At 44.9% G+C, this 21,980-nt stretch overlaps 1 protein-coding gene across 1 annotated transcript in view; it reads left to right on the top strand.

Annotated features, from left to right (window-relative positions):
- scn5lab (sodium channel, voltage gated, type V-like, alpha b) overlaps positions 1 to 21,980 on the top strand; it is a 120,704-nt gene that overhangs the window by 78,595 nt on the left and 20,129 nt on the right. The window contains 5 exon segments of the mRNA XM_063206665.1: positions 6,262 to 6,435; positions 6,437 to 6,584; positions 7,078 to 7,092; positions 7,309 to 7,466; positions 16,088 to 16,208. Coding sequence (XP_063062735.1) covers positions 6,262 to 6,435; positions 6,437 to 6,584; positions 7,078 to 7,092; positions 7,309 to 7,466; positions 16,088 to 16,208 — 616 coding nt within the window.

Here is a 21,980-nt window from a genome sequence, read left to right as displayed (position 1 = left end):
GAGAGAGAGAGAGAGAGAGAGAGAGAGAGAGAGAGAGAGAGAGAGAGAGAGAGAGAGAGAGAGAGAGGGAGACCTACACAGAGACAGAGACAGGGTCAAGAATGGTTCATGAGAGGTTCAGACAAAGTGAGAGAGAGAGAACCTGAGTGATAGAGAGGAAGGTAAGAACGAGATGTCGGAAGGGTAGTTGCTGAAGAGGAGGGTGGCGTTTTGAGTGATGCTTTGTGAAGGAGTGGTCCCTCACCACCACCTCCTCTAATTCACCCATGCACTCCCAGGCTGAGCCAGCGCATTTCTTTTGTTTTCCTGTGAGTCTCTGCCTGACCTCCATCTTGCTATTGTGATGAAGGCTCCGCTTTTTGTGCTGTGTATTCCACCTCCCTCCCTCCTTTTCCCTCCCCTCTCCTAGCTGTGTGTGTCTGTCCCATTCAGTCACATGCATGTCATTGTCACACCCTCAATAAGAAATGAGAGGCTTTTCCGCACTGAAGATCGATCATTGAATACACCTGAGGTCATCATCATTTGTATGGCATTTTAGTGTGTGTTTTCGGGTGATAACTGCAGTGCTGAGAGAGAGAGAGAGAGAGAGAGAGAGAGAGAGAGAGAGAGAGAGAGAGAGAGAGGGGTGTGTGTGTGTGTGTGTGTGTGTGTGTGTGTGTGTGTGTGTGTGTGTGTGTGTGTGTGTGTGTGTGTGTGTGTGTGTGTGTGTGTGTGTGTGTGTGTGTGTGTGTGTGTGTCTTGAGCATGGGTTATCAGATTTCTTTCCCCAAGTAGGCTTACGGGCCCCTTGCATAATCAAAAGGAGGCCAAGCCAATCAAGCAGCTAATAGGTGCAGTTAGCTAAATGGGGTGGGCTCATCAGCAGTCGCCAGTATCACACCATGAAATGTGATGAACGTAGCCATGTTGCCGACCTCCACACAGCTCCATCCACATTGGCACATGAACGTCAGGAGATGAGTGTTGGGTTTTTAATGGTTGGAGGCTTTCGAAGGATTTTTTAATATGTTGATATTGCCTGTGGGAGTCCCTCGTCGGCTAATACTGTAGTTGGGTGGGTGTTTGGGGTGGGGCAAAATGGTCCATTTCACATATTGAAAAGTTCCCCCCTGTGCTGTAGTCAAGGTCTGATTTATATCCCATATGAGCCTTGACGAGCTAGCAGTGGATGGCTATATCAGCGGTTTTCAACGTGGGGGCTGGAGGGCCCTGGGGGGCCGTGAGGGGGGACTTGGCTTGGCTGGAATGTAGCGGTATATGGGGGGGGGGCTTGTCATGGTAAAGTTTGGGAACACCTGGGCTATGTTATGTGGAGCTACAGCAGCAAGCTGCCGGTGATGGTGTTGGAGGGAGTGGTTGGAGCGATGGTCATGTTGCTAAATGGTGCCGTTTTATTCAAACGGTGAATGGTGAAGAATTAGGTTAATGGTAATGATAGTAAGAGTAATTCTAATAACGGCAGCAACAATATCAATGGCTGTGTTTACATGGATACTTTTATACTTTTATACTAAAGAATTTAGCCAAACTGCTTACATGAGTCCCAAATATTTGTATGTTATGAGAGTCTAAAGAGTGAAGTTATAGGCAACTGGACTTGAATTTTCAATCTTTTAATTTGTAAAGTAGGCCATACTCAACAGCACCTCAAAACCACCTTACAATAGTACTTCTCTGCTAAATAAATGACTATATATATCTAGAGAAAAAGTGCATCTCAGCTTTGGTTTAGAGGAGGTTTTTTGAAATTCTAACCACATTGATGCCCCAGTAGCAGTATGTTTTTTTTTTTTTAATCTTGACTGCTGTACGGTCAAAATAATGCACATGTCATCATGTATTTGTTTTGCTCAGTGGTGGCAGGCAGTGTGCACAGCGTTATGCAAGGCCTGGCAGTGTGTTTTATTGAGCTGCTCTTCAGCCCAAGCCATCATGGACATAGGGCAGCTAGTGTTGTGCGTGTGTGTGTGTGTGAGAGAGAGAGAGAGTAGATGTGCGTACAGCCTACTGTATGAATTGACTGCATGAACTGTGTTTCAATGTGGCAGTGGTAGCTACCAAATGCAATTGTTGAAGTAGAAACAGCTTTTTGCTATGAGGCTTCGCTATATTGGGCATGGGCATCACTTCACCTAAATGTCGCAATGAGCCAACAGATTATGCAAAATATAGGTCTTTACTGACAATACAGAAAGGTCACCCTCTTTTTCACAATAATGTTCATGGGGAATTAATCATCATACTGACATTTATCGTAGCCAGAGGACAGATCACCTCCCACAGAATTAAAACTCTACAGATTGTCTCTAAAAATCAGATCTTCGCCGTTGTGTTCCACCGTAGACAGGTGGTAGACAATAGGCTAAAGATCTCACAGCAGGAGTGCGTAAGGGGTCATTCATACTGGAAGTGCAGGGGCAGAACGTGTCCGAATGTATCCGTGCACAGTCCGAAACGGTTAGAAAACATGACAACAGATTAGTCTTTTCACACCAAAGCACGGTTTCAGCGTGGCGCATGGACGGGCCAGCGAGCGGGACTCTGGACAAGTGCGCGTTGCAACTTGAAAATAGACTCTATTTTCTGTGCGGGCATGCACGTGCTATAATTGGGCTCCCATTGGAATGCATTGGCTGGGAAGGCTGGGGCAGGAAACTGATTTTCGTGCATAGAACCCACATGCAGATGGTCCTGCATGAAAAGGACAATTGAACAGCCAGTGAATCTCACTTGCACTGCCCCCGTCCCTCCCCCTGTCCCCATGCACATGAACGTTGTACTGTATGTGTATGAGCCGTAACGGGCTACACAGTGACCTGCTAATGCAGAATGCAGGGGTGGTGCCATGGGGGGGCAAGCAGGGCATTTGCCCCTTACCCAGGGCCCTCCAGTATTGGTAGTGGGGGCCCTATCATGACCTTGGCAAGCTGTATGATGGGTCAGCGTTTCAGTTTTTGCCCTGGGGCCCTATATGCATTTTTTCCAGCACTGTGCAAATGTCACTGTGCACTGTTTCAAAGACTCAGCATTGTCACCTGTTGCCATGCAGCTGTCTGTGTCTGTCTGGGCCAACCGTTTCAAAAGGTCTGTCCCCTCTCTGCACATGCAAACCAGACAGTGCTCCTGTCTCTTTTGTTTGGACTTCTCAGTTATTTAACCATGGCCATTGGCTGTCCCCTGGGAAAGTTTACTTTTTCCTGCTCTACAGTCAATATTCTGAAAATATATAGTATTTTAATCTATACATTTCTATTTGTCAACTTGTTCATCCATACCATACTCTATCATCTATGTTGCTATGGTGATGGCACTGTCTGACAGCCTTTTTTGCAGCTCCCAAACTTTTAAAAATGTTAAAGCTATTTAGGGTTTTTTTTTCTACTTTTGTATGGTTTGAGTTGTACATTTTGTTTTAGCATTATCAAATGAGGCTTTTGATGGACTTTTCTGCTCCTTTTCAAAGGGTAATATTCTTTAGATTACTATGGAATTGTACGCCTTATTGTGATGCTACTGTGATACCAATGATATTTCTTTTTTATGCTATTGCTATTTTGCCTTTATGGGTAATTTCATACATGGCATATCCATGTGTGCTGCAGTGCATCAGTGTATTTTCAGGCTTAGTAGCTAGCACATGTTTGTGCTTGTTAGTGGTACCGCTCCAGCGACGATGTTTTGTGTTTCTTATGTTCGAACCATATAACAGAAACATGAGGATGTAATTAATCCTTTCATACAGTGAAGGGTCTCTCTAGCTCCGTGGAGGCATTGCCACACACCACGAGTGACATCGAGGAGTCAATTTGGTCAAGAGCAGTGTGCAGAATTATTAACAAGCCCGCAAGAGCCTACAAATAATTAAGCATTTACAGTGATTAAGTGAACCCAACACGGGCCACTGGAAACTGTGATCCACAGAGGAAGTGTAACTGGAGCGTTTAGCGTCCTGTTGTGAGGACAGACCTCTCCGAGCCTTGACGGTGTAGGGTCAGTAGTTTACGATGACAGACAGGAAAGCCTTGTGTACAAGGCTGCTTGTTATTCATTGACCCTGGCATGTGTACATGCATGTAGTCTCCATGCAAAGTGATGTGTGCATTACAGTAAATCCTAAACAACTACACCACCGTAAAAAATATTTAAAACTGAATAAATGAGATAAAAAAGAAACATAAGATTGTTTTTGCACAGCAAGATCCCTATATTTTTAGAACGGTCTGTGATTCAGTGCCACACACACGACTTCCTTATGCTCCTCAACCAATCAGTTTAATGTTTATGGTTCAATATTTGTGCACAATCCTATTTCTATGAATGCCAAACTAACCCAGTAGCCTAAGCCATAAATACTTCTCTTGTGCCCCCAAGACCATGAAAGGACAGGGAATAATTTGATTGGCTCGCTGTGCGCAAGAACATGAACAACCTTTTACTAAAATGAAATCGGAATGCGGCGATGTTGGCGTTTAACGCCCAGCTTGTTCCTCTTTGTGTGACTGTGCTGTGCTTCTGTGTGTGTGTGTGTGTGTGTGTGTGTGTGTGTGTGTGTGTGTGTGTGTGTGTGTGTGTGTGTGTGTGTGTGTGTGTGTGTGTGTGTGTGTGTGTGTGTGTGTGTGTGTGTGTGTGTGTGTGTGTGTGTGCGTCAGAGAGAGAGAGAGAGAGAGAGAGAGAGAGAGAGAGAGAGAGAGAGAGAGAGAGAGAGAGAGAGAGAGAGAGAGAGTTGTGCTGATGAATTGTTATTGGCCTAGTCCATCTTTTGGAGCCACCGCTTTGTGAGATAAAGCTTCAGACCTGAGACTGGCTCAGTTTCAAGATGTGGAAAATAATCTGGCTTTTGTCACAGACGAGGTTTTCTCCAAAAATGGGCCATACAAATTGTGCTTACTACTTTCTGTGTGGAAACGCATGTGTCTGCATGTCATCTGGGGTGTGTGTGTGTGTGTGTGTGTGTGTGTGTGTGTGTGTGTGTGTGTGTGTGTGTGTGTGTGTGTGTGTGTGTGTGTGTGTGTGTGTGTGTGTGTGTGTGTGTGTGTGTGTGTGTGTGTGTGTGTGTGTGTGTGTGTGTGTGTGTGTGTGTGTGCGCGTGTGTGTGTGTGCTGGGCCACCGCTTCTTGTTTGACAGATGGGTCCCTGTGGTGTTGTAGGGAGGGGCCTGGACTGTTACTAGGCAACCCCCAGTGGTCCCCCAGGTCCCTTCCACTAATTGTATGTTAGCCTTATCCGTCTTTGGATCTTTTGTTTCAGAATTGTTCTTTCAAGATTTGAGATTGTATGTTGTTTAAATAATACACACTTCAAGAGAATGTTGACTTTGTATTTTTGGCAATCTACTTAATAACTCAGTAACTCTGGCTGAGTATTTGAATGTTTTGATCAGTCAGTACTGCAGATAAGGTCTATTTCTAATGTTTGGAAATTAGGCTATGGTATGATCGCTTCCAGACTAATGTTATTTTGGACTACCATTACTATTGTAGTGTGTGTGTGTGTGTGTGTGTGTGTGTGTGTGTGTGTGTGTGTGTGCGTGCGTGCGTGCGTGCGTGCGTGCGTGCGTGCGTGCGTGCGTGCGTGCGTGCGTGCGTGTGTCTTTCTGGACAATTGGCGCTGTACAACAACTTCCAGAGCTGGTGTGTGAATGTGTTTGTGTATGAAAGCACTTTGAGTCAACATAGTTGTGATATTGTGCTAGAGTTCCTATGTGCCTGGACTACTAGTCCATGTACAAATTGCAAATAAAGAATGCTGACCTTGACTTTGACTTATATAAATACATATTGTTGTTGTTGTAGAAGAGGCCACACCCTCACAGTAACAACAGAGATGGCTGCCTCAAACTTGCCAAACGTATTAAATATCACAAAAAGGCATGCACAACATGACCCACAAATGAGGCAACATAATAAGACCTCCCCGCTTGATACCTAAATGCAGGAGGTCACAGAAACAATGTAATGCCATAACAAGTCAATGTAACCAATAGATATTAGATAGGCAATCTCCATTTACTTTCAGGGAAAATAAGAATTTTAATTATGCATACCTTGTTCGATCCCAACGTTTGCGATCGAAGATTAAAACTACAGTATAAAAGGCTAAATGTGTTCCAAACACTAGTACAGTATAACAGAATAAGCTGTTGTCAGAAAAACTAAATATCCTCTCCTGGAATAATAATAATTCCTAAGCAGGATAAGTGTCTCATCTTATTTCTTTTTGTCTTCTATTTGGTTTTTGTCTTTTCACACTGCCCATCAGGTCCTGAATCTTTTCCTGGCCTTGCTGCTGAGCTCGTTCAGCGCTGACAACTTGTCGGCCCCAGACGACGACGGGGAGATGAACAATCTGCAGATAGCCATCGCTCGGATCCAGCGGGGCCTCGGTTGGCTCCGCCGAGCCCTCTGCGACTTCTTCAACGGTAACTTCAAGCGACGCCGGCAGAAAGCCAAGGAGGCCAAGGCCATGCTCAAGGTGAGACCATACAGGTGAAATCATCATTTTGTCACGCCCTGGTCAAATTAAGATTTTGGGCCAGTTTCTGGCTCCCTTAACCCATTGTGTCCTGGAGACACATATACGCTGCATTCAGGATTTTGAGATTTTAGCTGTTTTATTAAATATGTGAGTATGTTAGAGCTGAATGAATACATTATAATGCAAGAGGAGGGTATTGGTTTTTAAATGTAACTCATTTCATGTTTGTATGTGCTTCGAAGGCTGAGATATTTAGGATTTAATAGGAAGAGGGTACCCTTTCCCAAAAACGGCTTAGGACAAAATGGGTTAACATGTGATATTTCATGCAATGTTGAAAAAAAAATCTAAATAGTTAGGGAATGGATCGCACTCGTTTTTTTTCTTCTTTCTTTTTCTTTTCTTTTTATTCAAACATTGCAGCGACAGACAGACGTTTCGGCTGCAAGAGCCTTCATCAGTGTCACCAAAAAATCAAAACAAAGCATTTTAGGTGTTTTCACACTTTCAACTTAATTGTCGACTTAATTAATCAAGTTCATTGAACTGAAAAATCATCAAAGTCTGCCAGTGCAAAAAAAAAATGGCAGGAGACCCCAGCAGGAGCTGAGGAGGGTCTGACACGGTGCTGGTATGAACATGACAATGAACTATGCGGTGTAAAGTTTGAAGTTGATGCAATCCTTTTATTGTCTCGCCTCAAGCTGAAACGCCTGAGCCAACAGGCACAGTGCCGCGCGGAGGGCAACGGGACGGCAGCGGTCATCGGTCGGCATGACGAGAGATACGCCGCTGCCGTGAGCGGTGTGGGAGCGGGGTCTGGAGGGGGAGGCAATGGGGACAGCTACATCACCAACCCCAACCTCACCATCAGCGTGCCCATCGCGCCCGGCGAATCGGACGTGGACTTCCCCGAGGAGGAGGACGAGGAGGAGGAGGACGACGATGACAGCAAGGGGTCGGAGGATGAGGACAAGACGCTGAAAGCGGTCAGTCAAGAAGTTGTTTGTGTGTTTGTGTTTGCGTGTGTATGTGTTTGCGTGTGTTTGCGTGTGTTTGTGTTTGTGCGTGTTTAAGTATGTGAGATGGGAGAAAGGTTGAAGTTGAAGCGGAGGATTGAAACTAGGCCTATAAAAAGCTAATAGGTCTTCCAAATTATAGAAGAGAATTATACTAGAGAAGAATAACCCTCTTCTCCTAAGCAGGAAATTGTCTCAGCTGAGACACTTTAGAGAAATCAGATAAAAACCTGTCCTAAACATTCACTTCACTAGATAAAGTGTGTAATGGTCTGGTTTAAACTGTACTTGTGATGCACAGATAGATGGGCAAACTCACGAGATGGCATATGGCTGAGCAACAGGGAAATACTGAGGGTTTGGTGGGCGAAGGCATAAAATGCACATAAAACATGTTTTTTTTTAAGTCAATAGGGGACACATTAATATAGAAATTAAACTTTTACAGGTACATCTCCACCAGTTACAAACCATATTAGCTTTGTTGCCTTGTATGGCAACAGCAACAAACCTCTTGCAATGATTCATATGTGATTAAATCAACCCTCTCTGCTAAAATACATAGAAAAGAGAGTCTCCACTACCTCAGTGTCACATTGTCAAGCCTAGAAGGCAGGAGCCTATTTTGACTCAGATGTGTGGTGAATGGAGCTCTCTCCTCCTGTATTTCTCTGTAGCTTTGAAACGCTGCCCCCGTCTCTCTCTCTCTCTCTCTCACTCCTTCTCTTGTACTCCTGTTTCCCATCTCCTAGTCCTCGCACCACGTCTCTCTCTCTCTCTCTCACTCCTTCTCTTGTACTCCTGTTTCCCATCTCCCAGGCCTCGCACCACGTCTCTCTCTCTCTCTCTCACTCCTTCTCTTGTACTCCTGTTTCCCATCTCCCAGGCCTCGCACCACGTCTCTCTCTCTCTCTCTCACTCCTTCTCTTGTACTCCTGTTTCCCATCTCCCAGGCCTCGCACCACGTCTCTCTCCCACGCACTCATTTGCACCCTCTCAATTATTTTTTTTAACCCTTACCTTCTCCCAGAGCTGGACTGGCACCACAAAGCCACTCGGGTATTTTTGGCATAGAATAGTCCCTCACCCCCGTCCCCCCCATACTACAATTACGACGATGGGCTCAGCCCACTGTATATTAAAGGATGCACCGATGGGCCGCCCCATCTAGATTGTGGGTCTGTCTCGAAGGGAAAATTAGAACCAAACAAAAAAAAAAACGAGCATCGGTCCAAGAGGACTGTTGCCCCCCCCTGGGAAAATGCCCTGTGTTCCAGTTTACCAGTCCAGCCCTTACCACCTTCCCCTGACCTCGCCCCCTCTCTGCCCTCACTCCATGTCTCCCTCTCTGCACTCACTCCATCTCTGTCCGTCTCTCTTTCTCTCTCTCTCTCTCTCTCTCTCTCTCTCTCTCTCTCTCTCTCTCTCTCTCTCTCTCTCTCTCTCTCTCTCTCTCTCTATCCCTCTCTCCGTCTCTCTCTCCCTCTCTCTCTCTCTCTCTCTCTCTCTCTCTATCCCTCTCTCTCTCTCTCTCTCTCTCTCTCTCTCTCTCTCTCTCTCTCTCTATCCCTCTCTCCGTCTCTCTCTCCCTCTCTCTCTCTCTCTCTCTCTCTCTCTCTCTCTCTCTCTCTCTCTCTCTCTATCCCCCTCTCCCTCTCTCTCTCTCTCTCTCTCTCTCTCTCTCTATCCCTCTCTCTCTCTCTCTCTCTCTCTCTCTCTCTCAGTGGCAGACTCTCCCCACCCCTGGCCAGGGAGGCTAATAACTGGCTATCAGACAGGCTGGAGCGTTCTCTCCGCATGAACTAAGAGCTGTACTCCCACACAAAAAGGCTATTTTTTTGCTCTTCACTCAGAGAACGTTTCCATTCCTAGCCAACGACAGGCCGCCAGCAGATTGACTCTTAAATGAAGACAGAAGCCATAAAGTAGCAGAATCAAGAAATCTGGGAGATTGTGTGCAGGCCTGCCGATGGGGGGGGGGGCAAATGGTTCCGGGTATATTTCCTGGGCCCAGGAATGAGGGGGGCCCACAACTGGGTCCTCATGAATCAATTATTCTTTTTTATTTCAGAATAAGTTGCTTTTAGGGAGGGAGAAATTTGCTATATTTGCATTCAATAAATTATTTCTAAATCTCTTGCCTTTCTTGTCCTTAAAACGGGATCAAGAACCCCTTACCACCCCCAATGCACAAATTTCGGCTTCAACCAGTGGCAGCGTGCGTGCCATTTGCCATTAGGAGAGGGGGCCCATTCAGAGATGATTTATCCCAGGCCCACCCAAAGCTGTCAGCGACCCTGATCATGTGTGTTGCCTGACATAGTTACAGCCCTTGCACATCAAGATTGTCTGCATGCATGTGGGTGTGGGTGGACTTGTCAGAATGTATCCATGTTCGGAAAGGTTAGCTTGCACGAAAACAGATTAGTCCCCCTTCCACACTGAAGAATAGTGCCAGACAGGCTCCCACGCCAGTGCCCGGAGAAGTCCGGGCTGCAATTTGGAAACAGACATTTCTTTATATTCTCCTTTTTCCAACACAATGTGGAATAGATTACGCAGTGTCTTATTTGAACGGCACAAACACACCAGGACAACTGGACACATCGCCCATGCAAGAGCCTATGCATGTCCCTGCCCCTACACTGGTGTATGGGAATTCCGTCCGTACCTCTCCTTACACCTCCATCCATGGCTGAAGTGCCTTTGAGCAAGGCACCTAACCCCACATTGCTCCAGGGAATGTAACCAATAGAGTCCACAATTGACTCTGCCTTGATGAAGGCCACACCTTGGCCGAAACATGTTGGCGTTCTTAAATTTTAGAATGATTTAGCCGTCTGATAAAGGTATTTACACTTTTTTGGAAGAGTGCCTTGGACACTTCTAACTCTAGTGCTAACACGGACTAACAACCTAAGACTAACGCTGTAGCCCTCCAAACTTACCTGACTGTAACCAATACCCTATACATTTCTGTAAGTCGCTTCGGATAAACGCATCAGCTAAATGTAATGTAATGTAATGTTTACTCACAGTGTGATATGTTACATCAAGCATAGAGGCGGTTACGGTTGATGAACACACGCAGGTCTAACCAGATGCCCTGGGTGACTAAAGAGGTCAAGCTGCTGCTAAATGAAAGAGACACTGCCTTCAGATCAGGTGGTGCGGCTCTGTACAGTGCAGCACGCTCCAGCCGTAAGAGGGGCATCCATCCGTAAGCCCAAGTCTATTTCAAATCTCAAATTCATTTCTTTTTTTTAAGTGTGAATAGTATTTCTAAAATATTACACAGTTATAGTCATTCAGAGTTTATTGAGACAACAACAGACACACTAACAAATATTTAGCAGCATATTACAAATAACAACCCCCTACCCCCACAGAAACACACAACCAAGGATGTTGTGATACATCCTCTGATACGTAGCTGGGGCACATCATCAGTGATGTTGAGGTCATGGGGTGTTTCGGGTCTTTCGAACATCATACATCCTCACTCAGGCGACCCAGCCAAGGTTGATCAGGCCTCGGCTTCTGCCCAGCAGCTCTTGACTCCTCTCTCCCTATCCAGAGCCACCAAGGGGCTTTTCTGCTGCCTCTGTGTTATTAAAAATGTCTCTTCTCCTTCTCCCTCATGCGATGCCGAGTGCAGTGTTGGCTCTGCATGCCATAGCTCAGTGATTCTCAAAGTGTGGTCCAGGGACCACTGGTGGTCCGCGACAGAGCTCAGATGGTCCATGAGGGGATTTCTACTTTTCCAAGACAAGCTAGCTGTAGACTATATTTGTAACAGTATTACAGACCTTAACATAGCTGAAGTCATATTTTCACCACAATAATACAGGCTTGCAATAGTGATCTGCATCAAAATTAGCAGTGTCAAATTAGCACCCGTCAAAACAAATTCGTTGACAGGTGGTCCCTGAACATTTTTGGGGGGACAAAGTGGTCCTCGGTCTGAAAAAGTTTGAGAAACACTGCCATAGCTCTACCTGCCACGTGATTTCCCTCTCGGCAGCTTGCTCCCACTTCCTATAGACTTCCTGGTCTACTACCCTCTTGAGCCAATCAGATAATAGTATGAATTCACAAAAGAAATCTTAAAAGTGCACTCTGTAATATGTTAGCAGTTTATTTCCAGAATTGGTATTCATTAAAACTGGGAAATCTGCTCTTTTCATACATGAAAAGGTGGATCTTCTCCATGTCCACCATTTTGAATTTTTAGAAATAGACACTTTTAGCTGCAAAACCTACTGCACTTAGGTCATACTGGTGAATATTAGTTTTATTGATTAAATATGCATGAAAAGATCAAATTTGGCAATGGGCAGCCCAGTTTCAATGAGCAGCATAGTTGCAATACATACCCTGGCCACCACCCTACAGAGTGTATCTTTAACAAAATGTTAGGTGCACTGTTTAACACCGTCACTGCACTGCTTCTGGAATGTGCTGGAGAAGGGGATACTGCACCAAATCTTCTCGAATTTCTCCAGTCTGCTTGATAACACTTGCCGTATCCTTCCTAGGAGCAACAGTCTGATCATTTCGTCTCGCCACATTTTAGCGGAAGCTATCTTTACTTTTCTTCCATAATTGTAAAATCATTTTCTTAGCTGCAATTGACATGTATGATCACAACTTTTGTTGTGAATTTTGGGAGTGCATTAAAGTTAGATATCTGGTACTCCTAGCACCACCAAAAGTCTCTAGCATACCTGATATTAAATTAAATACCGTATGTGTCTTTTACCATAATTATTCATTGCTTCACTGAACAAGGACTGCTCAATTTAATTGTACTTCTTACAATGACATATAAAGATATGCTATTCTATTCTATTCTATTCTATTCTATTCTATTCTATTCTGTTCTGTTCTGTTCTATTCTATCATATTCTATTCTTTTCTATTCTATTCTAAGAGAACCACTTGTCTTTGTATAACAGAAGCAAAGAATATAGTGCAAAAGGCATAAAGGCAGACATTATTGTGGTAAGAGAGGTGGGGTGGGAGGCATTCACAAATATTCAAGTCAGTTACATTGACATTGACATTACAGAGGCCATAAATAGCTGGACAGCTTTACAGAGTGATTTGATCACGTCAAATTGGAGGTAGGTAAGAGCAGGCATTAGATTTACATCGGCAAACAGCTGCTGCACTTTTGGGGTAAGCGGCTCTGTTCTCTTCCCTGTTTCCTCTGGGTTCCTGAAGCCTGTCCCGGCATGAGCATTAACTACTAATACCTTAACAAATACCTTGAACTTGGGATTTTTTTTTTGCACACCTCAGCTGGGAGGTGCATAGGAGATGCCCCATGGGTCATTCAGCTCAGCAGACAATTTGAAAAAAAAATCCTGCACACTAATCATTAAAAAAATTACCTGAAGAAGGTCTAGGACCGAAACGTCAAGTATTAACGGAAACAGCAAAATTGTCAGTGTGGGGGAGTTTTTTCAAATTACCTCAACACATTCCTCCAGGGATTTTCCCTCAAACCCTGTGTCATTTCAGGTCATTGCTGTTGTGGACAACAGCATAGTGTAGCATATCAACAGTGTAGCATACCAGTAAACCTGCATCACACATACACATACACACACATGCACACACACAAGCATGCACGCGCACACGCACATATGCACACTCACGCATGCACCCACACACACACACACACACACACACACACACACACACACACACACACACACACACACACACACACACACACACACACACACACACACACACACACACACACACACACACACACACAAACACACACGCACACACAAATCAAATATCCTTGCTTCCATCCCTAGGTAAGTTCAAACTCTTGCTGTGGTACAGCGGCTCACATAGCCGTGTCATCAGTCTGGCCGTCCCAACAATGCATGTGGCTCGGAGGCTCTGATTTCATGGTGTTTTGCACTGCCGTTCCCATGAAGCCAAGTCCTATTAATAGACCTTTTGTGGTGAGCAGCGGTCCCAGGAATGTGTCGGCTTCAAGAAGGGATTCCTAGCATGTTTGCACTTTACGGCATGTATTTGTTGGCGGGGCCGTAACAGCATTAGCTGGGCTGGAGGGGGCGGTGGAGGTGGAGGTGGAGGTGGAGGTGGAGGTGGAGGTGGAGATGGAGGTGGAGGGGAAGGCGTTGGTTGGATGGGGACTTGCCTATTAAGATGGCCGTGGTGGTTCACAGATGCTAATGGCCTGCCAGACACGGCTGGACTGGGATAGAAAAACATTCCGGGCATTTTTTTTTAACAGACCATCCCCTCCCTCACACTAGCCTGATTATCATCGACGTTCAAATCTCTTCGAGATTTGGTCTGACCAAGAACATAACAATTAAAATTTCCCAAACGTCATGGTTGACCCGCCTCCCTTAGTTTGCTTATGGTTGTTTACTTACAGACAAAGTGGGAAGAGTTCCTATATTTCCGGGAACTCAGAAAGTAACTTGCATTGCTCTTGACCTGACTAGTTGCAATGCTGAAAGCAGCCTGGTTACCCTCACACTGCTTTTTCTATGATATTTCGATGAGCTCAGTTCACTGTCTTTATTAAAGATAGACCGACCTCTAAGGAAACAAACAAATAAACAACAGTATCGAGCCCTGAGGTCTGTTGACCCACCAGGAAAATGCCCTGTATACCAGATGACCAGTCCAGGCCTGCTGTCAGAATCCTGGCATTACAGGACAGGACGCCCTGTGGTAGGGCTGCAGCCTGCACCCAGTGTTGGGTTTGGGGTGGTGGTGGTGGTGGCAGGGGATTTCTGTGAATATTTTGCAGGGTACGCAACAGCGGTTCTACCCATTGGAGGGGCCCTAGGCAAAAGGTAGACATGAGGGCCCTGCCATGGCCTAATGGTAGGGCACTGGGTTATTATGCCGGCGACCCAGATTCGATTCTGCCCCGGGTCATTTGCCGATCCTTCCATCTCTCTCTCTCCCCACTCATTTCCTGTCTCTCCTCCACTGTCCTGTCAAAAAAGCCAGAAAAGCCCCAAAAATACGTGAGGCCATTTTGAATTACTTTGGATGGCATTTACCACGGTGGGACTGGTGGCTGGGGGGCCCTCTACAACGGGCAAATTTGGTGGGGCCCTAGGCTGCTTAGTCTACCTATTGGTAAAATCGCCCTGTCGGTTTCAAACTGCAGTAGACTGTCACCTGCCATTTTAGCACATCTACATGTAAACATCATTGTCACATCTGCAAATGTATATATACCGGTACATATGTATATGACATACCATTAGTGGATGTTCTGTGACATGTACTGTATGTTTACAAGCGAAATTGAAAACCAACTCCCAAAGCCATCTCTCACCCAGAGAGTGTGCCCCATGCAGTTGTAACATGAGTAAAGTTTGTGTGACTGATGCCGCTATTTGTTTATTGAGTGGGTCGAGTGTTGTGGTAGGGGAACAGAGAGACAGGTGAGAGGGGAGCGGGGGAGGGCTGGTGTTAGGTCACAGGCCCCCGTTGTTAGCAGGGAACATGGACCCTGCCTGGGGGGAGAGCCAGACAAGCTACGTTTTCACACTGCTGCCAGGCTATAAGTGGGTCGATGGCGCAATGCCAATTATTTTGTGTTCAATTTTCATTAGTAGAGATACGGTCCAATTTGACAAACCTTTTTCACAACTTACTTGAATATATTGTGCGTTTGAAGACCAAATCTAATTAATTGTAATTTTATCAATTTGGAGAGAATACTGTGAGTATAATAGAGAACATGTCAGTGTGGTAACACAATAAAAACTTTGGACCAAATAATTCAAAAAGGTGAAATTCCCAATAAAGAACACTAGTTCGGCATAATCCTGCATTTGTCTCCTTTAACAATGATTAAAAGAAATCAGACATAACTTTTTATAACTACCAATTTGGGCTACTGTGTAAAGTCGACTTGTAATTGATCTAAATGTATAACACACCTTTGAGGAGCCAATTTGTTCATTTGTGTAACAAGAGCATGTGCCAGAAAAATATATTACACAGAAGATCCAGTGATTAACCAAAGTGCTACTTGTCAAGCTTAGTAACTGCTTGAAATTTCGATAATTTGACATTTCAAAAAGTCAGGTCAGGCCAGGTGTGTGTGTGTGTGTGTGTGTGTGTGTGTGTGTGTGTGTGTGTGTGTGTGTGTGTGTGTGTGTGTGTGTGTGTGTGTGTGTGTGTGTGTGTGTGTGTGTGTGTGTGTGTGTGTGTGTGTGTGTGTGTGTGTGTGTGTCACATGTGAAATGTTACGTGTCAAACGTTAGAAAACCATTTAGAATTTACAATTCCTGTAGCAACAACTTTCACCTGACTGGGTGTTTCTAGTTTGCAATACGATTCAGGGTGCTAGGCCAGATATGAGAGTATATGTTGTTGGGGGATTGAGGTGGGGGGGTGTTCTCTGAAAAAAATGTAAAATTCCGTTTTAAAAAGTGCAATTTTAACGCAATATGAGAATGGAAGTAGCCTATAGGCTTGGGCTTCAGGGCCCCTTTTGCACTTGGGGCCCCTGGACCTGGGCCCGGTAGGCCCGTGATGTAATCTGTCCCTGACGTTATCATTTGTAGAAGGATGACATCAGCCTGTCGGAGGGCAGCACTGTGGACCTGAAGAAGGCTGGCGAGGAGGAGGAGGAGTACTCCGAGACGGCTGAAGAGACAATGGAGCCTGAGAACTGCTTTCCTGAAGGTAGGTTCTTCCTCTATATATCTATGGGGCAGGTGGGGTGTAGTGGTTCTCAACGGGGGCTCGACAGCCCCCCGGGGTCCTTGGGGAGTTCTAGGGGCGGGGGGCGTTGAGAAGGATATAGCCGAGAGGGGGCGGTGCTTAGTTGCTATTGGGGGACATACATCTATTTTATTTATTAATACAGAGGGGGACGTTGGCAGGCTTATGATGAGGTCAGGGGGGCATTCGGAGGCTTATGATGAAGTCCTGCGGGTGTTTATTCAAAAAATGTTGAGAACTACTGCACTCTAAGAAAATTTCCCTGCAAAATAACGGCAGTTACTGGCAATTATATTTACCTGTAATTCTACTGTTATTTCACACCAAAAATCAAATACAGCTCATTGCTGTTTAATGTATCACAGTATATAACATTTTTTCAGCAGCAATGAAACTGTTAAATAACAGTACTCTACAGAACGTTCACAGTATTAGTATTGTTAAACTGAAAGTGCTCTACAATATTTATACAGTAGTATAGGTAAGATAACGGTACACTACAGTTAAAAAGTTGAAGATGTACTGTGAGATAGCAGGCAATTACTGGGTCATAGTTCCATTCATGAATATAGCCATGGCAACTTCCCTCCCACCCATACCCTGGCCATGTTACCGCCCCACCGTCCCATCGGTCACCATGACTGAAGTGACTTGAGCATGATACCATGTCGCCACTATGCTATATTGAGATGCTGGTTTGCGGTGGTCCTTTGAATATGAAGGGCTTGAATACAATTTCATTGCAGGCCTACGCAGTGCTATGTTACAATGACAATGGGAGTGTGTGAGGGGGGCTTTTTAATGTATCAGCTCTTGATGAGCCAATGATGAAAATAGCATTGGTCAGTCTGTAAAAACGTAATTTGCACCAAGTAGCACAGCAAAAAAACAGCACTACAAGCTAGCTCTCAAAGCAATGCCTAACTTGCAGCAGGCACATTATATGCAGCGATGTGACAAATTATGCCACACACAGCAAGTGCCACAAAGCAAGCTTTCACAAAGAGGAAAGTATGCAAGCCTGTAAGCAAGCTTGTAGGCAAGCAAGTGCTATGCTGTGCCATGCAGGCCAGCCAGCAGGCAGGCAAGCAACTGAAGTGTTGATAGTCCAGATTTATATACAGGTGCAAGGGTACCATGTGACCAGAGTCATCAGGGATTTGGCAGGTGAAGGTCGTAATTGAATAATGGCATAACAGCCCTTAGTACTCAGGTGAGGCCAGGCACTGATTAGCAGATTGGTTTAGATGGGACTGCTTGTTGCAAGTGTTACAAGTTCTTAAAATGTTTCAGCCATTCACACTTTCATCACTATCAAAATGCATGTGCTACTCATACTTTGCTGCATCAAGCACTTTTTAAGTATTGTAGTTTCTTTAGAAATAGTTTCATCATGATTGATAGTATCAGAGAATCTTTAACCAGTGAGAATTACTTAAGTTCTTCAGGTGGTATTGAAGCTTGATGGTGATCACGGACAAGTGGAGGATGAATGGGTTTCAATGGTGCTGCCTAAAATAACTTGGTTGTTTCCACTAGAGATGTACAGGATCCAAGATCCGGTTCCGGATCCGGCAGGATAATAGGGTTTTTCACAGGATCCGGATCCGGTTCCAGGATCCAGGATCCGGTAGCCGAGGCTTTCAGTCAAAATAGTTTGAGCCAACGTGATAAAAAAGGGCCCACATGTGTGAGTAGGCTATGTGTTTCAACCCTTTCGTAGGATCCGGTATCCGGTTCTGGATCCGGCAGGATCTTAAGCAGTGGATCCGGTATCCGGCAGGATCCTAAAAATCAGGATCCGGTGCATCTCTAGTTTCCACAACGGTGAATGCTGCTATTGTGCAGTACTTACTGTTTATGCTCAATATGTGACTCAAAAGTAGTATTTTCACAGTAGTTGTCTGTTTTTTCGAAAAACAGTAGAATGCTGTTGCAGAATTGCCCTAAATTAACAGTTATTTGTTACAGTGTGGTCTTGTGGTAAAGGAGAGGGGGTTATATCAGAGGGTTACCGGTTCAAATCCCACCCTTCCTCCACCTATCTCAATCCATGCCTGAGAGGCCCTTGAGCCCGGCACCTAACCCCACACTGCTCCAGGGACTGTCATAAATAACCTGAAGGTAAAATAACTGTGAGTCGCTTTGGTTTAAGGCGTTAGCCAAGTGTAATGTAATGTAATAATAAATGTTCTTTTAAAAAAGCATGATCCATGGACAGTTAAATTGTTTTACTTATTGTATATATTAAGAAATGTGACGCAGCTATGGTAATGTTAGATACTAAGCCTTAGAATATAGAGGAAACTGTTGAAGGAGCCCACATTTTCATAGGTCATTGTTAGAATCCATTAGCCCACAGACAGCTCCCCCAACAAGGGCTGTTGACTCCAAGGCAAAGCAATTTTTGTATAAAACATTAGACAATTAACTGACATTTGAAAGGGCAATGGAGCATTAAATTGAATGTCCCGTGTCAGCAAACGTTTGTAAAAACATGTCATGAATGAAATGGTCCTTGTTAATGAGATGATGACTTACTCTCTATATTGAATTTTATGAGATTAATCAACCCCCTCTGCCAATTGAAAGTTGAGGTGCACACAAGCACTGTATGCTGAGCCAATCAAATGCCAGCAGTTGGTCTCGGAATTTTAGTGCAGAGTGCACTCCATCCTGCCAGTGGAGCTGTGTTTTATTACAGCAAATAGCACGCACTCTATACTACATTACAAACCTTATTCACTAACACATTTCAACGTTTTCAGGTGTATTTAGGTGTTACATTTAAGTGTTAATTACATTACATTACATTGCATTGCATTACACTTTAGCTGACACTTTTACAGTTTTGCGTTTACAGTTCCGTATTTGGTTGGTTATTGGTTACAGTCTCTTGAGCATTCTGGGGTTAGGTGCCTTGCTCAAGGGCACTTCAGCCATAAATGAAGGTGTGGGTAGAGGTAAGAGTGGGATAAGAACCCACAAACCTCTGATCTTAAGACCACAATGCTAAGGAGGCATTTCAGGGGATTGAAACATCCCCGGGTGTGGGAAGAAGGGAGGCATGGCAGAGGGCGACCTGTCTATGGCCAACGACTTAAATCACTAGACCGGTTTGGCAGCTCTGGGACAGGGGCAGCCAATTCTCTAGTGACTTCTCTTAGGCTTAGGCACCTCAGGCTATGGTTACACAAGAATGAAACAGGTTGGTTTTTATTAAACTGAGTTTGAAAATTATTGTGACCACACAGGGATGCTTTTGTAAAAATATAATGTCCTCATAGCAACGACTGAAAACGATAAAGTGCACACGCCACACCCCTATGCGCACTGTAAGCCACTCCCACCGGATACACCAGAACAATAGAAGAAGAAATGTGCATGCATGTACGCCCCTACTTCTACCAGTGCAAAGCTCACGTGAAGCTCAAACGACAACAACACCAAGAAGAAGAAATGACTCTCTCGTCTGGACTGACTATGTGGTAGAGTTACTCCTGCGAGTTGCCGACAGCAAGATAGCAGGAAACTGTAGTCTGGGAGACTTGTCAGAACAAGTAGCAGGATATTGCTGTAGCTGTACCACCCCCGGGGACGCGGCGGCTGCAGGGAAGGACTTTCCCCATGAGCCCAGCACCATAACAAAGACACAGATCACTACAAAGCTGAAGGCGGTGAGGAACAAGTAAACCGTCCCACCCACACACACGACTCTGATAATGATCCTGACAATCACTTTTCAGCCCGCTCCCATCTCCCTCACTCACTACCCCCCACTCTCAGTATCACGCCATGAACATGGACATGACATCCCCCAGTTCTGCCTATGGTCTCCACTCCCAGCATCCACAACATTGCAACAGCACCTGCACTGATGGACACAGCAGGCCTACCAACCCCCACTGCCTCTATCCTCCTCCCCAGCCCCTCACCTCTGTGACTGGAAACAACGTATCCACCATCCAACCCTCCCATACCCCCAAACCCCAACCCACTACACCCATCATCGACAATCACCTCTGATCAAGTGAGAGGGGCACTGAAGACTTAAATTAAAACAAGGTGGCTGGCTCTGATGGCATCTGTGCAAGACTTGGCTACAGACATGTGCTGAGGCATTAGCTGAGCCACTTCATCACCTGTTCAATAGGAGTCTGCCGGAAGGCAAGGTCCGTACCCTGTGGAAAATGTCATGCCTGATACCAGTTCCGAAGAAAGCACACCCCAAAGAACTCAATGATCACAGATTGTCACCTCACACCTAATGAAAACATTCGAACATGTGTTGCTGGGCAACCTTCTCAAATCCCAGGTTTACACCACACACTAGATCAGTGTTTCTCAAACTTTTCGTGCCATTCCCCCCTTCAGAGGAAGGGTGTCTGTCTGCGCCCCCCTCGGGCAAAATGGTTACGAATATACAAATAAATAGGCCTTCGTAAAGTTTAGTAGAGCCTTATACACGTATATGGCCTATGATTTTCTCTAAATATTAGTCAATAAATTAATGAATATCTTGTGATTGTAAAGTGAATGTGTTGACTTAATGGCAAAGCAGAAAAGTATTAAAAAAGAAAAACCTTCTGACATAACGTACCCCCCCCTCGAATACCCCGCGGCCCCCAAGGGGGGCTTCGGCCCCACTTTGAGAAACACTGCACTAGATCAAGCACCGCTAAACACAAGAGGCAGCGGAGTTGCACAGGGTACCTGCCGACGTGTGAGTACCAAAATCAGGGAGATTTTTGGGCTGGGGCCGTGCCAAAACAAATGGCTGTGGTTTTATTGAGAAATGACGAAAGAGCACCTCAGACTGTATTAATGAAAAAGCCTACCACGATTGGTCCAAGACAGAAACCCACCAAAATGTGTTGAAGTTGTGTCATCTACTCAGATGTTAATTCTACTGCCATGCTGAAAATCGTGCCGACAACTAGGGACAACCTATCAATGACGGATGTCGTAATAGGCCTACATCGTTCTGTAAAGAAAAAAGTATACTTTGTAGGTTCTGTACAAAATTACCTCATAATCTTAATATTGTATTATTGTTAATCAGCTATTGCACCTAGGGTTCCATATGTTCATGCTAATTTATTTTTCTAACTAATTAAAGCTGGCAGTATTATGGTAGATATTCTGCATTTGGTTATCAATTTCTACTCATTTTTATGAACTTTTATGACCCAAAGTTGATAATAATACATTCTAAATTTTCAAAACGTGTAATTTTTCTTCAATTTGGTTAAGAAATACTGTGATAATAAATATTGTGAACATGGGAGGTCTATATATAGGCCTATATACAGTATAGGCCTGCAGTATATTTTACAAACCCGCACATACACACACACTCCCTACCATAGCAACTTTACCATATCCAGTCAGCTCCTGGGGGACAACTGTGTCCAGGCCATTGTGATGTACTGCCGAGATGGGTGCCAGAGTGTCAACATGTGTTTCTCTTGGGAGAGTAAACGGATTTAAGGGAAATGGATGACAAACGTGTTTCCTGAAAAGATTTCAGCTTAGGCGGATAGAGCTGTAAATTCACTTCACAGCAAAACGTACGCGCGCACGCGCACGCACACGCACACGCACACACACACACACACACACACACACACACACACACACACACACACACACACACACACACACACACACACACACACACATAGAGATCCTTTGTTACGAAGCTCAGTACATAAATGTCCAAACGCATGTATT

The sequence above is a fragment of the Engraulis encrasicolus genome, chromosome 9, assembly GCF_034702125.1.
Source record: "Engraulis encrasicolus isolate BLACKSEA-1 chromosome 9, IST_EnEncr_1.0, whole genome shotgun sequence".
NCBI classification, from domain to species: Eukaryota; Metazoa; Chordata; class Actinopteri; order Clupeiformes; family Engraulidae; genus Engraulis; species Engraulis encrasicolus.
Note: the sequence above shows the minus strand (reverse complement) of the source record. Positions and strands in the feature narration are given on the sequence as shown.